Raw genomic sequence first — 14,587 nt, forward strand, 5'->3', positions numbered from 1 at the left:
TTGCGGACTGGTTGGTGCAGTCCTCGGAGAGGATTTCTTTGAGCGCCGACCCTCCCTCATCTCGGGTCCAAAACCCACTCTGGCGGTTATAAACCGCAATTAGACGTGGGGAGAAAACGGGATTTGGTTGGGCCTTGGCCGGCCAGTATAAAATAGTAACTAAAGTCTGTTTGAGAGCTCAGATTTTAAAGGGAGATGGTGCTAATTCTTCCCCCACTGGAAACATAGTTAAAGGAAATTAAGGCCTCTCTTAAAGGTAACTAAGATTAGAGCGCTCGGTTTCCGTTTTCTGTGTTTCTATGGGCCGAACGCCCAGGTCGGTCAGCGAGTTTCTCTCCGGGTGGAATGACGGATTCCTGTAGCCCGAATTCTAAAATGATAACTTCGCTTGGTGCTGCAGCTGCAAACGACTGGCGCCCAGCGGCCCAGTCCTGGCAGTGGTGTTGCTGGGGGGCGGGGGGGGTGGGGGAGAGAAGTTAGGGGTGAATGGGGAAGGGGAAAGAGCCAAGCCTCGGTAAAAAGTTGGGAGAGCTGCAGGGAAGGAAGGAATTGCGGCTCCTCGAGGCCCTCGGCCCCTTTAAGTTCTTCACTGACTCAGCTAAGCTTCCCCCTCAGGTCGCGTTTTTTATGAATGAAAAACGTCCTTACATTCATTATATAAACAAGCCTGTGCTGATTGGCCAATGGCCCCCGGTGCATAAATTATGTAAAACAGACCCCTGAGATGGGGGGAGGGACGCGCTGTTGACCAATGGGGACCGGAGTTGATGGGGCGGCTTGGCTGGATTTGCCCGCAGAGAGGGTAAACAAGAGGTGATGGACAGCCGCTGGAGCGGCCTCGGGCCAATGGGAACGCTGCTGGGCTATAGCCGCGGGCCAATAGCAGAGGGCGGAGCGGCAGGCCGCTGGGGGCCGGGCCAGCGCTCCAGCCTGGTTGGCAGCTGCGGCGCAGAGTCCAGCGGCTGGTTCGCGGAGCGGTTCAGCGTCCCCGGAGCGGTTCGGCCCAGCCATTAGCCTAGGCGCCCAGGCCCGGTGCGCGCGTGCGTGAGCGCGCCTGCGCCCCGGGGCCGCTGCAAGGGGAGGAGAGCCACTGCCTCAGGTGAGGGGGCGTCGAGGAGACAAGGGGGCTTAGGAGGGGGTGTCCAGGAAGGGCCCAGCCGGCGAGAGTTCACTGGCTGATTCAGAATCCTCAGAGTCCGGGTGCACTTTCTATTGGGGTTGGGTCCCCTTCCCTCCCGAGGCTGACCACCCCCTCCTCCCGCGGCCGGGTCCGGTTCGGTTCCTGGGATGCGTCGGGCGGGGGCGGCTAACGGTTCCGGAGCTAGCGGAGAGCGGGTTTCCGCACGTCGCGGGGAAGGCGAGCGGGAGCGCGAGGTGCGGAGGCTCCCGGGTGGAGATGGAGGGGCGGGGAGTTGCGGGCTTTACAGTCTCTGGAGACCTGAGAGCCCCGAGGGGACTTGGAGGCTCGCGAGAAGAGGCACTCGTCAGATCTTTGCAGGGGGGAGGAGAGGGCTGAAGCAGCTTAGGGGGAATGTTTGAGAGTGATGCACCCCCACCCCAGCACCTGGAGGGGTTAAGTGACATAGGCATGTGCAGCCTCCGGGGTTGGGGGTCGGCCAGGAACTTATGAAGGCCTTGCAAGTTTCAGGTTGTGGAAAGCGGACACCCAATCCCCCCACTCCCACCCCCAGCAGACTGAGGGCGTCAGGCTGCATGGCGATTCTCGAGAAATAGGAGAGCATCAGAACCGCGGCCTGGGGATGGTGGAAAAGAAAAAAAATGGGTGCGGAGGGCGGGGGATGGAGAGATGCTGGAGCCTCGCGCTGGATTTGGGATCTGACCGCGTTTTCAGAGGGGAGGGGACCTCTGGGGGAGCCGAAGTCCTGATTGAGGAGGGGTGCCAAAGAGATGTTTGGAAGGGTGTTTTTTGGGGGGGGGCTATTGGAGGCGGTTGGTAGCGCCTGGCGCCGCAGCTCGTTTTTATGAATGTGGGTGACTTTATGAATGAAGCGGGTTTCTTTCGTTGGCTCGCCGCTCCCTGCGGCTTTTTTTTCTTTCCCTTTTTGTGAATGAAGCATTGAGCTTTCTTCCTAGGACGCTGGGGTGAGGGGCCTGCGTCGGAGGCTGGGCGTGCTTTGGGAGTGGGGGCGGGGGCGCATCTGAAGGAGTTTTCTTGAATGGAGAAGGCTGGGAATTGGGTGGAAGTGTGTCTTGTTTTGTGAATGGGGCCCAGTGAGAGGGATCCAGTTACAGCCTTTACCTGATGTGGCGGCCGCGGCTCTCTCTCATTCATAAAACCGGGCCCGCTGCGCGCCGCGGGGGTGGGGCCTCGATCGCGCCGCTGCGCTGTGTTAAAGTTTTTCCTGGGGGCCCCGGGAAGGGGGGGGGGGCACAAAGGAAGTGGTTTAAACTCCTGGATGAACTCGAGCCTTCCCTTCAGGCTTTAAAAAAAAATTACACTTTGAACACGATTTTTCTAGCCCTTGAACTTTGAGAGCTGCGTTAAAGATCCTTGATTCCTCTTTTGGGTTCGCTTCTTTCTTTCATTTAATTTTTTAAAAGGTATTTTTGCTCTTCATGGTGAAGTATTTTTGCAACGTATTTCATCGTGAGACTCTGAAAATATCTCTCCCTCCGATCTCCTACCCGTTGTCCCCTTCTCCCAATAGACATTTACAGAATTTCTAAGGCCACGATTTATTTAATCTGACAGATTTTTGAAGGCTGCAGAGAACTCATTTTCTTGCCCCTCAACTCACTGCTGATGCCCCTCAGATTTTGTTTACGGGTTGGTGACATTTGGGAAAGAAGCTTTATTCTGAACGTTTTAGCGCTGTTTGGAAGGCACGCAGGCAGGCTAGCCGAAGTGTTTTTCTAGGAAGTTATGAAGTGTGCAGTTTTGTTCCTCTCCCTCTTTCTCTTTGACTTGGAAAATATCTTATTACTTGGACCAAAGTGCTGAGAGGAGGCTGGCCGTGAAGGGTTTCCTCGTATCCTGCTAACTTACAAAAATTGCATATGTTTCACACAGTGTGAAAAACAAATTGGATGGAATTGCCCACTGAGAAAAAGTTCCCTATCTAAAAATTTTACACAAGTTAAAGAAAAGATTTATCCTGAAGTGTTTCGCATTGCTTAGAGCTGGGATGAGTGAAATTAATGTTTCCCCCATTTTGTTGACTTAACTACGTTTTTGTTTGAAGAATAAAAGTGTTCAGGAAAATGGCACTTTCCTAAAATTGTTAGTTTATACCTCTCAAATTAGAAAAAGTTCCTCCTCTCCATTCTGACCCCCAACCTCCCTTCCCAGCCCCAACACTTGACAGTGCTGAAACAAGTTTAATTTTATTTTTTGGTCATGTTTGAGAAAAAATGATTTCACTATAATAAACTCATTTCTCTTTCCATGGATCTTTTGCTTTTAATGCTTTTTAAAGATCTGTGGTAGAGATGCATTTAAAATATGTGCAGTGGAATTTAGTTAACTTTATGCGTTACTTTTCATAGCTACTTTATTCTTTAAGAAGTTGGAGATATCACAGACATCTCTGTAAGTTGCCACAGAGATATCTGTGACATTACAGACACTACAGCTGTTTGGACAGAAGGTTTAAGTTTTAATAAAAAGTTGTGTATGAAGATAAGTATACCACTGATCGTTGTATTCCTGGAACTATTTTTAGTGTTTTACCACTGACCTACAAAATACTTTTAGAAACACTATGTATGTCAGATTCTTAATTGCAAATAATTTGGAATGCTTAAACCCAGTTTTTCTCCTTCCTGTCACTGTACTGTCAAAAATTAAATTATGTCTAAAAAAAAAAAACCCTAACACTGCAAACGCCCTGGGGAATATTCTTATGGAGAGAATCTTGAAATAGCCCTTTTTAACGAAAATAAGGCCTTTTTTTTTTTTTTTGGTAAGGGACAGGTAGTAGTAAACCTATAATTTTAATGATTAAATAAAAGAGAGAGAAAAAGATTAAAAGACTGACTAGCTGAATGGATTTGGCACTAAGTACACCATGAATCTTTGATGCCCTTAATCAAGCCCAGCGTTAGTCTGTAAAGCTTACACCTTGAAGTGGGCTTTAATTACCTCAGAGAAAGGTAGTGATTTTGCACAGGCCCTAAAAGGACAAGCAATATAAAATTACTTCATTTCTCTTTCTTCCCCCCTCTCGGTTAAAATCTCCCAAATTCATATTACAGGAGGACCCCTTTCCCCCCAGAAATTACTCAATGCTGAGACCTTCCAAAGTGACATTAGAGACATTGGAAGCACCATGGATGGTTTTTATGATCAACAAGTCCCTTTTATGGTCCCAGGGGTAAGTTTATGTGGCTTTTGGTTTGTTTTGTCTTCCCTCTTCGAACATGAGTCTTCTCCTTATTGGTTTATGGCACAACCCCCTTTGGACCCCTTTATTACACTTGAGTCTTCACTGTCTGTTGGCCTCTTTCAGAAATCTCGGTCAGAGGAGAGTAGAGGGCGGCCTGTGATTGACAGAAAGAGGAAGTTTTTGGACACAGATCTGGCTCATGATTCTGAAGGTAGTGAAGCTTTCCCCTCTGTTGTGGCTTGTTCACATGGCTCCCCGCGAAAGCTGCATGCAGCCAGCTCTTCCCTCTTCTCCCTAGCAGAAGAATTCTCCTCATTCTGGTGTCTTCTGTTTTCAATTCCAGAGTTGTTTCAGGATCTCAGTCAACTTCAAGAGGCTTGGTTAGCTGAAGGCAAGTTTCTTGGCTGTCCTATTTTCCACATAAAACATTTTACTGTGCTTTTTAATAAAACTTAAAGGTCTAAAATAAAAATCTCTTTTCCAGCACAAGTTCCTGATGACGAACAGTTTGTCCCAGATTTTCAGTCTGATAACTGTAAGTACCTTTCTGGTGGTGGCACATGTGTTCTGAAATTGTTTGGTCTTGGATCATCCAAGTCTAGAATACTCTTTCCAGTTGTAGCCAGCATATTTGGACAGTGGAATGTGTTTGGTTTCTTTTAATAATTCAAAGTTAACCTCCCTCCGAATTTGTTTCATTCCTTATTGAAATTATTTCTAAAGTGCTTTTATTGTATTGCAGGTGAGATTTACTGAACATGATTTTATCTTAAAATGTCTTTTTGCCTAAGAATTTTGCAAGGCTTCAAGATCCAAATGATAAATTAATTGAAATATATAAGTTGTTGGACCAAGCATCCATAAATCAGTCTTCCTTTTACAGTGGTTTTTTGCGGTTTGTTTTATAAATTAAATCCTTGATGCAAATCATGAGCCTGACTTTTTTTTCTTTTAAAGGTGCAGAAAATAGTTAATGGAAGATTCCAGTTAATTGTCGCTTCACCAAACATGTTGTCAGTTTTGTTTCTAGTTCAAAGTTGACAAAAAGTGGTCACAGAGTGACCTGATTTACACTTATTTTTCATGTAGTTGTCAGGACTTTATCATTCAGAGAAGAGTAAAAACTTTCTTAAAATGGTCTTTAAGTGCTCATATCACTGAGATAACAAATGCAGTGGGAGCTCAAAAGATGGCTCTCTGTGCTGGCACAGGCGCGGTTCGCATTACGCTGATCTTTTGGGGCTGTCCTCAACAGGTCTGGGAGATTTTATGGTCCAGGAAGAGCTATCAAGGACAAAGCTGGCTGATGAAATTTGAGCAGCACAGGGCAGCTCTAGAGAGCATTAGTTACTGGCGAATGAGCAGGTTTAAGAGAGGCCTGGAGAAAAATGCTGCCTCTCTTGAGAGTTGCATCATAGAGAAATTCGTGTCTTAGTCATAGTTTATAATAGCAAGCACCTGAGCCAGGCAAGGATTCGATTTCTCATTTTGCACCAACACATTCTTCCCAGCTTTGTTTTATCTTGTGTGTGTGTGTGTGTGTGTGTGTAAAAATGCCACTGGGAGAGAGCTTATCTTTGGGTCTAAGTAAAAGTTGGGTGTTCTAAATCAATAAATGAAAGACCAGAGGTACCAGCTAAACATTCTTTAATGATAGGCCTCGTGTTCAAGGTGCAGTGCTGGGAAACTTTGAAAGGGAACAAACTGTAACCCACAGATGCATGGTTACCTTAGCTTTGTCACAGCTTGCTGTGAATGTTTTCTATAGGAGAGTAAATGCGTGTTAATTATTGCCCTCTGATTGCTTTCAAGTGATTGGGAAGCTTGCCACTAAAAGACTAAATAAAGATAACCTAAATTGTGTGTGTGTGTGTGTGTGTGTGTTTGCAAGATAAAAGACAGGATTTGTAATCCTACTTCGTTCCGTGTTGACAATTTTGCCCAGCCTTTCCGGTTCTTGCTCAGAGCAGCATAAACTGCAGTCTGTTTGGGAGGTGGCTTTCTTGGCAGAGGTAATGCTTTTATGACACTTTCGTTTCTCTGTAACCCAAAAGAGTTAAAAGGAAGGTGAGATGACTGCATTCAGGTTGATTTCATGTGCTGAATCAAAGGTATGTTCTTTAGATTAAGATGTCAGCAAACAGGATTTATATTTGGAGAGATATTTATCTGCAGGAAGAAGCTAAAGTGAAGGAATCAATAAATGTGTTTTGGCTCCTTAGAAATAATTCCTGCTCAGCAAATAGAATGTGCTAACTTCTTTAATTAAAGTGCCATACCTAAAATGGAGCTGCTTTGGGAGATGTTTCTGCTTACCAAGTGTGATGTGTTTCTTACTTTGTTTGCTTTTTGCTTTAACTTCTTAAGGTTGAGCTTTTCTGTCTTTTAAGGATAAAGCAGATGGTTGAGTAGCCTCAAAAAGTCTCTTAATAATTCTTTCCCCCTCTCTGACTCTTATTTCTGGAGATGGAGCTTCAAGAAGGATAGATTCAAATAGAGGTTAGTCTGGAACACAAATGTGGGGAGGTGTATCCTTGAGCCATTTATCCTTGCTGTTACATGTGTAACTGCTTTGACTGCAGTTGAGACAGGCAGTGTAGACTGATGGGAGCTGGCAGAGCCCAGGGCTGGGCAAACTCTCTGTGAGTGCATCTCACAACCTCCTGCTGAGGATCAGCTTCCACTCCAGTCACCTTCTGGAAGAACCCATGATTGTTCCAGGGGAGGGGGGGAAGCTCATTTAAATTTAATGAAATCTTATGAATTGGTTTGAATCACCCGATCAATGAACTATAAACCAAACTCACACTTGCTAGGTAAAGCAAACATCTTCCCTAGGGTAGCAGAAATGTTTGTTTCTGCAAATATTCTTCTGTGGCCTGCCACGAGTAGTAGTCTACCTTTCCTATTACTGATGATTTGATTAATTTTCCATCTTGTATGTGTGAGAGTTTTAGTGTGTGTGTGAGAGAGAAAAAGAAATACCAAGTAATGTGGGTAACGTTTTATTTTAGAACGTCAGGTTTGAAGATTATGGCTTACCTTTTTTTGATAAAACACTGTAAGCTCAACTTCTAAAGAGATTATATTTTGTAAATTTTCTAGATTTGGGTTCCTACCCGTAGACATCCATCTATAAGTGTGATTTAAGTAAATGAAACCACTGTTCTTATAAGTCTTATAGAAATGCCCAGCCTACTTCTAGTTGTATAGATTTCCCCTTACATCACAAATTCAGACATTAGTAAAGTATCCCCCACCTGGAAACTCCTAAAGGTTACATTCAAGGGAATAGAAAGTTTAACCTATAGACATAGGCGTTCTGCCAATGCCATCCATCGTCCCTTGATCCTGATAAATAATCCTGAAGATCCCAGATTGTTTGAGCTAGAGGTCCCTTGTAGAGATGGTCTTGCCTAAACCTTTCATTTTACTAAAGGGTCTTGCCTAACCCTTTCATTTTACTTATGACAAGGTCCAGATAGCTGGGGAGACTGACTAGTGATTGGGGGCAAGTGGGAGGGGTTAAGTGAAATGAGGGGGGAAAATGTATAAAATCATATCCTTGAAGAAGCTCTCACAAAGCTGCAGAGCCAGGGAGCACTGTCACGCTCAGGGCTGCTCAGGGCTCTCCCTCATTATTTCAGATACCTGGAGCTGGCCCTCAAGAAGGCCTGGGAGAGCGCTGGCTGCCCAGTCTAACCCACAGTTCTCTTCATTCTACAATCCCAAGAAGCCAATTCAGTATCTTGGTGCTTTGAGTTTTTTCATGTAGGATTTGGAAGAAAGAAATTATAAAACAGAAAAATTATGAAACAGACATGTTTCCTAGAAGACATTAGTGTGTATACAGATAAAACTATGAATATATATCCTGTATATTATAAATGTGTGTGTAGCTACATGTGCCTTAACACACAGAGCTACGAAACCACGGAATGTGGGTCAGTAGATAGATGTGTACCACACATTTTTACTACACATTTTCACAGAATTAGCTGCAAATCAAAACCATGGATAAGAATGGAACTCAAAGTGCTTAGATGTGGGGTAGGGGTGGGTAGTCGACATTCATTTTTCTGAGCTGACTGTTTGGGCACCTTAGGGTAATTACTAGATTTTAGCATATATAAATGGGTTTTTTTTTTAATGCAGATTTCAGTTCTGATTTTTAAAAATCTCACTCATTTGTTTGAATTGTGATATTGTGACTGTTTTACCTGTCAGCATTTTGAATAACTAAAATATTTTATGCTGGGGAGAAGGTGTGGTAAAATCTTATTTTAAAAGATGGTCTCTGTACCAAATATAATTTGAAGAATTGTTTTAAAATCTGAATGACCTTATTTTCCCCTGGAAGTGTTCTTTTTAGATCTGTGCTTCAAAAAGAATGGACCGACTGGAGGAAGTAAGGGTAATTTCCTAAGGACTGGCTAATTAACTGATAAAAATCGACATTTCATAAATACATTGCAATAGATGACTGGGGAAATAGGATTAACTGTTATGGCAGCCCTTGAGCCTGCCATACATTGATCTTAATCCTGTTTCTATATGATATTATTCATCTGGTTTTTTTGTTTGTTTGTTTACTGCATAGGAGGTTGATATGGTAGAGGGAGTGCCTTCCTTTGGCAGAGGGCACATCATTTTGGCCCCAGACATGATGTAGCAAAACTGTACATTTACTTGCTCTGTGTCCTTGGGCCATTTCTGTATGAAAGGAGCATCCTAAAGTCTTTTTGTTATAAAAGGTAAGAGAGAAAACAGTAGGCACTTTAAAAATAAGAGGCTTGAGGGAGTCAAGCCTATCATTTTATCCTTATCCAGAGCTGGTAGCTCTGAAGGTAGGGAGAAGAAACAAGCGTGCTAAAGCAAGAGGATGAAAACTGGAGGTTATTTGACTCCAAGTTTTACAAACCTTTCAAAGTCTTTGTTAGCTAGCCCACTCACCACCTTACCACTGAGAAGGGACTAAATGATTTGAAATCCTTCCTGTTTTGATAGCCTCCAAGATCCCTAAGATGCTGGACTCCTAAGGACCCAAGACCTAGTGTTCCCATTTATCAAACAGAGCCATATGTTTACACGAAATCTCTTTTCATCTGACTTTAATTCAGTTAGGCTTATTAAAAACAATAGATTTTTTTTCTCTTCCTCTTCTATGTCTGTCTGCTCTCAGTCCTCTAATAAAACCCAGTATCCTTTCCAATCATTTGTGTTTGGCCCAAAAGACTTGGAATGGGGAATTACATCTGCGTCTGCCGGGCAGATCACTTTTGTAGATTCCAGAGGTAACAAAATCCTGGCATCAATCAAGAAATTACAGTCTATCCCCTGTTTTTCAACATTCTTCGGCTTTATAAGATTAAGACATGGGTAGACTGATAAAGCTGAGGATTTGTACTATCTGCCATTTCAACCATCTAGTAGTATCATTGTTTTAATTTCAATCCTAGAAAAAAATATTAGCGCTGGTGGGGTAGGGTGGGGTGTGTAATTCTCTACCCAGAGACTGTTCCCTCCACGTGTTTCTGCGGTTTTCATGGTGGTAAAGCACATCCGGGCTCAGAGGCTGACAGCCCCCTCTCGGGCACATGGCTGCCCTTGAGGCAGCTTGGGCCCCATCTGTGCCCTGGCACACAGTGCTTCTCCACTTGGAATCCAAGGAGCTCAGAGTCTTGTCATGTTGCAGCTCCCAGCTCTTGGACAAGTGCCAGGCATGTTGATGCCAGTACCGGATTAGGTTTCTTTTTTAAAAATTCATTTTGTGAACTCATCAAGCTCATTTAACAGAGGCTTTGGTCGTCAGTTTCTATCATTGTCCCATCCCTCTAAGAGGCTCAGCTTAAAATAAAGGAGAGACAAGACACTAAGCCCCGAGTGTGTCTGTGGGTGGATGCCCGCACAGGGGGGTGTGTGTGTGTGTGTAATCACAAGGTAAGTATACCTTTGGGCTTGGCAGATAAATGACAGATGTTAGCAACTCAGATGTTAAAGTTGAGAAGAGCCCCCTCATGAAGGAGGCTCCGCTGCCTAACAGAAAGAAACATCTAGAGGAAAGTTGCAGCCAAGGGTGAAGATTCCAGGGAGCAGGATAAGATCTAGCTATTAAAAGGCCAGGAGTTTGAGACTGATCTGCAGAGCACTCAAGGCGTTGAATGGAGAGTCTGTAGTTAGAAAGATGCAGAGAAATGCTTCCGGTGTCACTATCTGAGTTCACTGGCTGTGGGAATGGGGGCAGGCAGTGAGAAGAGGTCCACATAAGACATTTGAAAATAGTCCAGTATGTTTCGAAAAAGAAGAAAAACCCATGTGCTAAAATTTATCTCCTGGAGATAAATTTTCCTAAAGTAGTATATTCTGCCTTGAAATAAAGTCTAGTTGTCACACTGGCTTCATAAGGTCTCCCTTAGGGTGATTATTGAAGGTTTGAGAAGAATAGAAACCCAACCAGTTTTTAGCCTTGTACTTTGTGTTGTCCTTGGAGTAGATTTCACTCCCACCCCCGCCCCCAGATCTCCTGCCCTTCTCTTTTGATGTCTCATGAGCATGCCCGGGGGGTATTATAAACTTTTCAGGCCGGATGCAAAGCCAGGAAAAGGAACTGTGAAACTGTTCATAATAGGTAGCTCGACCCCTCCCCCTCTGCAGCCAGAATCTAGTAGTGGGTGTCTCCAGAGACCCACTCCCTTGGGGAGGAAGCCAGGTGGCTCCCGATACAGCTATTGGCAATGAATGGAAAAGCAAGGAGTCTGGAAAGGCTGGCTTCCATAGGGAGCTGTCCTCTAATGCAAACCAGTTCGTCCCTGAGGGCAGGAGAAATACCGCTGAAGTCTGTTTCTCTCAGCTGGTAGCTACAGTCAGAGTCTGAAGTGGGCCGCACAAGACAGATTTCTTTTGCCAGAGGGCACTTGCCGACCTCACTTGGAGCTGACTTGCACACCCTTGCGGATTTCAGCCAGCGTCTTGACCATCTGAATCAGGGAGAGTGCAGAGCACGCCTGCAGGGTCTGAATTTCTTACATAAACACAGCGCGCCGGCCGAGCAAGCGTCCCTGCGGCGACAGCTGGGCTCTGCTCCGTCGGCCCCAGCGAGCTGAGCGGCTGAGTACCCCCCCTGGCCTGAATGGAGCATTCCAAATTGGTTGTGAATGGAGGGCGGGGCTCCCTTGCAGACTTTTTCAATGAATAACCAGACCCCATTGTGCAGGCTGTGGAAAAACAACCAACTCAAACAACACTGGGACTGTTAGAAATATGCTGGTGATTGGCAGTTTGGAGAACCTCCAAAATTAGTTTCCTTTGGCTTCCCTGCTGCTCCCTGTTCTCCAAGCCTGGGCTTAATGGGGTTTGAGTTTTCTTTTAAGTGCTGACTTTAACCCTCCAACTGCCAGGCTGGGGGCCTGGGCTTAGGCGAAGGGCTGCTACTGACCCATGGGCCCGCCCCCCCTTTCTGTGTCTCCCATTTTAGACTGTAGCTGTGTAAAGGGAGTGATAATAAGAGAGGGTGGTTTAGCTTCCCTGGAGAGAGAGGTGTTGAGACTTGATCTGAGGATATTACCCTTTTATCTCTTGGTTCCCGTGGGGCTGTGGCTTTATCTCCCCACTGAAGAGTCCTGCCTGCTCTTCTTCTCCAGTCTTTACTCCAGGCCTGAAGAACAGGTGTTTTTCTGCTATAGCACTTCTACTTAACATTTTAACATGGGAGGGACCTAGCTGTAATTTCTCGACTCCTTGGCCTTCTCTCTCCCGGTTAATTTCCCACTGTGGTCAGATACCTGTCATTTTAAAATGACCCTTCCCAGACTGGGCCTCAGCTATGGGGGAGCCTCACTATGGCAGCAACCCTCCCATGGGGTACTCATCAAATGCCTTTTCTCCTCAATTAACATCCCAGGAAGTACCAGAAAGAACCCAGCCTCTGAGGAACCCCAACACCAGAGTGGCTTTCTCACCCCCAAACTAGGCCAGGTTCTAGGGGTACACTTGACTCAGGATCGCCCACCCTAAACATCTTCCAACCTCTTGGCTAACAGCTCGCAGACATACCCCCCCCCCTTCCCCACCTCAAAGGGCCATGTGGGCTAGACCAGGGCTGTATGATAAGCATAAAAAGGACAATCCTTTAAAAAAACAAAATAGTAATGATCTGGTGCCATTTCCTCAGGGTTTTAAATTAAGAGCTCTTCTTAGTTCCTGCTTCTCATCCTCACAACCTAACAAGGCTGTTTGCATTTGTGTTTTTGCTGTAAGGATTTTTTTTTTCCTGAAATGTTTCCCTTGCTGTAAATTGGTCTTGCAAGAATGTCTTCCCTTCCCTATTAAAAAAAGAACAGGCCTGGGCAGATTGTCCTTTTGTGAGAGAGTTTGAAACCTCTCAGGAGGTAACCCTAGATATTGGCTGTGTAAGAGGATGCTGATACTTGTGCTCCTCCAGAGGGGCTGAGGAGGACTTAGCTTACATAAACACTTTTCAGCTGAGTGCCTGGAAATGCTTTGTAATTGCCTGAAAGGGCACTTAACGAGGGTCTTTTATACTTTTCCCATAGAAAAGGTAGAATAGAAGAGGGGGGATGTCTCTTCTACTTGGCTGCCCACAGTAAAGACCAGATCCTGGAAGGCCTACCCCAAGTTTCCTAATCTGAATTTTAACAGAGAATAATTCCGTAGGGATAATGTCACTGTGCTGAGGGGACCTCAGCAGAGTCAGAACATTTCTGCTCCTCTTCAACTTCGTTCTCTTTCCTTTCCTTCCCCACCAGCCTGGGATCTTATTTCTTGGGGAATAAGGAGAAAACAGCGTAGGGCTTTAATGTATTCTGTATTTTGACATATTAAACAAGGTCTCTGCTTCCCAATTTCCATTCCTGTCGAAACAAGAAGCAAACAGTTTCTCTCAGGCTCTAAGTGTGTCCAAAAGCAGAGAACCCCTGTCATGTGTTTCTTCACGTCTGCCTGAGCTGTAGCATGGCGCTCTGCGCGCAGCCGACACTTGGGGAGTGTTTTGCACACCACCGCTCTCTGTTCTGTTCCCTCCCCGCCCTGTTGCTCAGCAGGCCCCAACACCAGCCTCCAGCCTGCAGGGAAGTAAGTTTGTAACATGAGTTCTGAAAGCCCATGGGATGACCTTAGTGATAGATAGAAAAAAACTAGCTAGCGCTATTTCTCATTTTCTGATTCCTCTTTTAAACACATACACTAGCCAGGTCTTCCCAGGCTGCATCTAGACTTTGTGTGGCTAATGCTGTTCCCCAGTAAGGCTGTATGTGTGAGGGGACAAGTCACAGTTTAGGTACCCTTGACACACTTGGTGCGTTTCTGCTCTCAGGAGCGTCGGGGTTATAAATAGAAGGGAATGGTTCTCTCGTAGGAGAAGCCTATTTCTCTAGGGTTTGAGTTTTCTCCCGTCAGACTTTTAAGATGAATTTTAAACTTGAAGGTAAAATTTTCCACAGTGATTAAATCCCACTTCAAATATTGTTGATGCTTTAATGCCAGTTTAGATGAAAATCAAATAAACTGGGAATAAATTATAGAAGGGGTGTAAGGTTTGGTCTTGCATTTTTTTCCATTCAGGAGGAATGCGCTGTTTCCCCCTTCCCTGATGGTGTGTTCCCCCGTGAGCAGCCCTTCGTGGTAGAATTTGCTGTGGCTGACGGAAAGCCCACAGTGGGGGGAGCCAGCCTTTCACCTCTAACCGAACCCGAGTTGGGAGAACAGGGCTCTATTTAGTTCTCTCTCTCCATGGTAAAAGTTAAGCAAATAAGTTGTCTATCATATTAGTTTCTCTGTGGCCTAGAGTTTTGGGATGTGACACTCTGATGCAATTAGAAATATTCGTTCTGTACAAAATACTTTAATGGCAGAGCCCCGTATTATAATACACCAGCCTACCTCAGTCAGAGTTGGGCCAGATCTTTTCTAAGCTCCTTTTTCTCCCTTTCATTTCTAACTCTTATATTCAAGGCCTCTGGGTTTCCATTTTTGGAATTCTAAAATAACAATCCTAAATTGTTAGGATGAATGAGTCCCTGAAAGAAAATGAACTGTACAAATCCAAGCTGTTTCAAGAATAATACTAAAGTGTGGAGAGAGTGTAAACTTGAAGTAAATCTGAAACTAGTTCTTCTGGGTCAAAAGAAAACCCAAAAAACCTCTCTACTACCATTGGCATTAAATTATCTTCCTTATTCGAGTAACCAGTTTTCTATTTAAAAATGACTGTTTGAAAGATGCAG

General features: G+C 44.9%; 1 protein-coding gene across 1 annotated transcript in view; it reads left to right on the forward strand.

Moving 5' to 3' along the window:
* The first annotated feature begins 965 nt into the window (after nt 1–965).
* Nucleotides 966–14,587, forward strand: part of ETV5 (ETS variant transcription factor 5) — a 55,528-nt gene continuing 41,906 nt past the window's right edge. Inside the window, exons 1-5 of the mRNA XM_061194379.1 lie at nt 966–1,099; nt 4,216–4,334; nt 4,470–4,557; nt 4,690–4,737; nt 4,831–4,881. Coding sequence (XP_061050362.1) covers nt 4,290–4,334; nt 4,470–4,557; nt 4,690–4,737; nt 4,831–4,881 — 232 coding nt within the window. The 5' untranslated portion in view covers nt 966–1,099; nt 4,216–4,289. The remainder of the gene's footprint in view (nt 1,100–4,215; nt 4,335–4,469; nt 4,558–4,689; nt 4,738–4,830; nt 4,882–14,587) is intronic.

The sequence above is a fragment of the Eubalaena glacialis genome, chromosome 6 (assembly GCF_028564815.1).
Source record: "Eubalaena glacialis isolate mEubGla1 chromosome 6, mEubGla1.1.hap2.+ XY, whole genome shotgun sequence".
Taxonomy (NCBI): Eukaryota; Metazoa; Chordata; class Mammalia; order Artiodactyla; family Balaenidae; genus Eubalaena; species Eubalaena glacialis.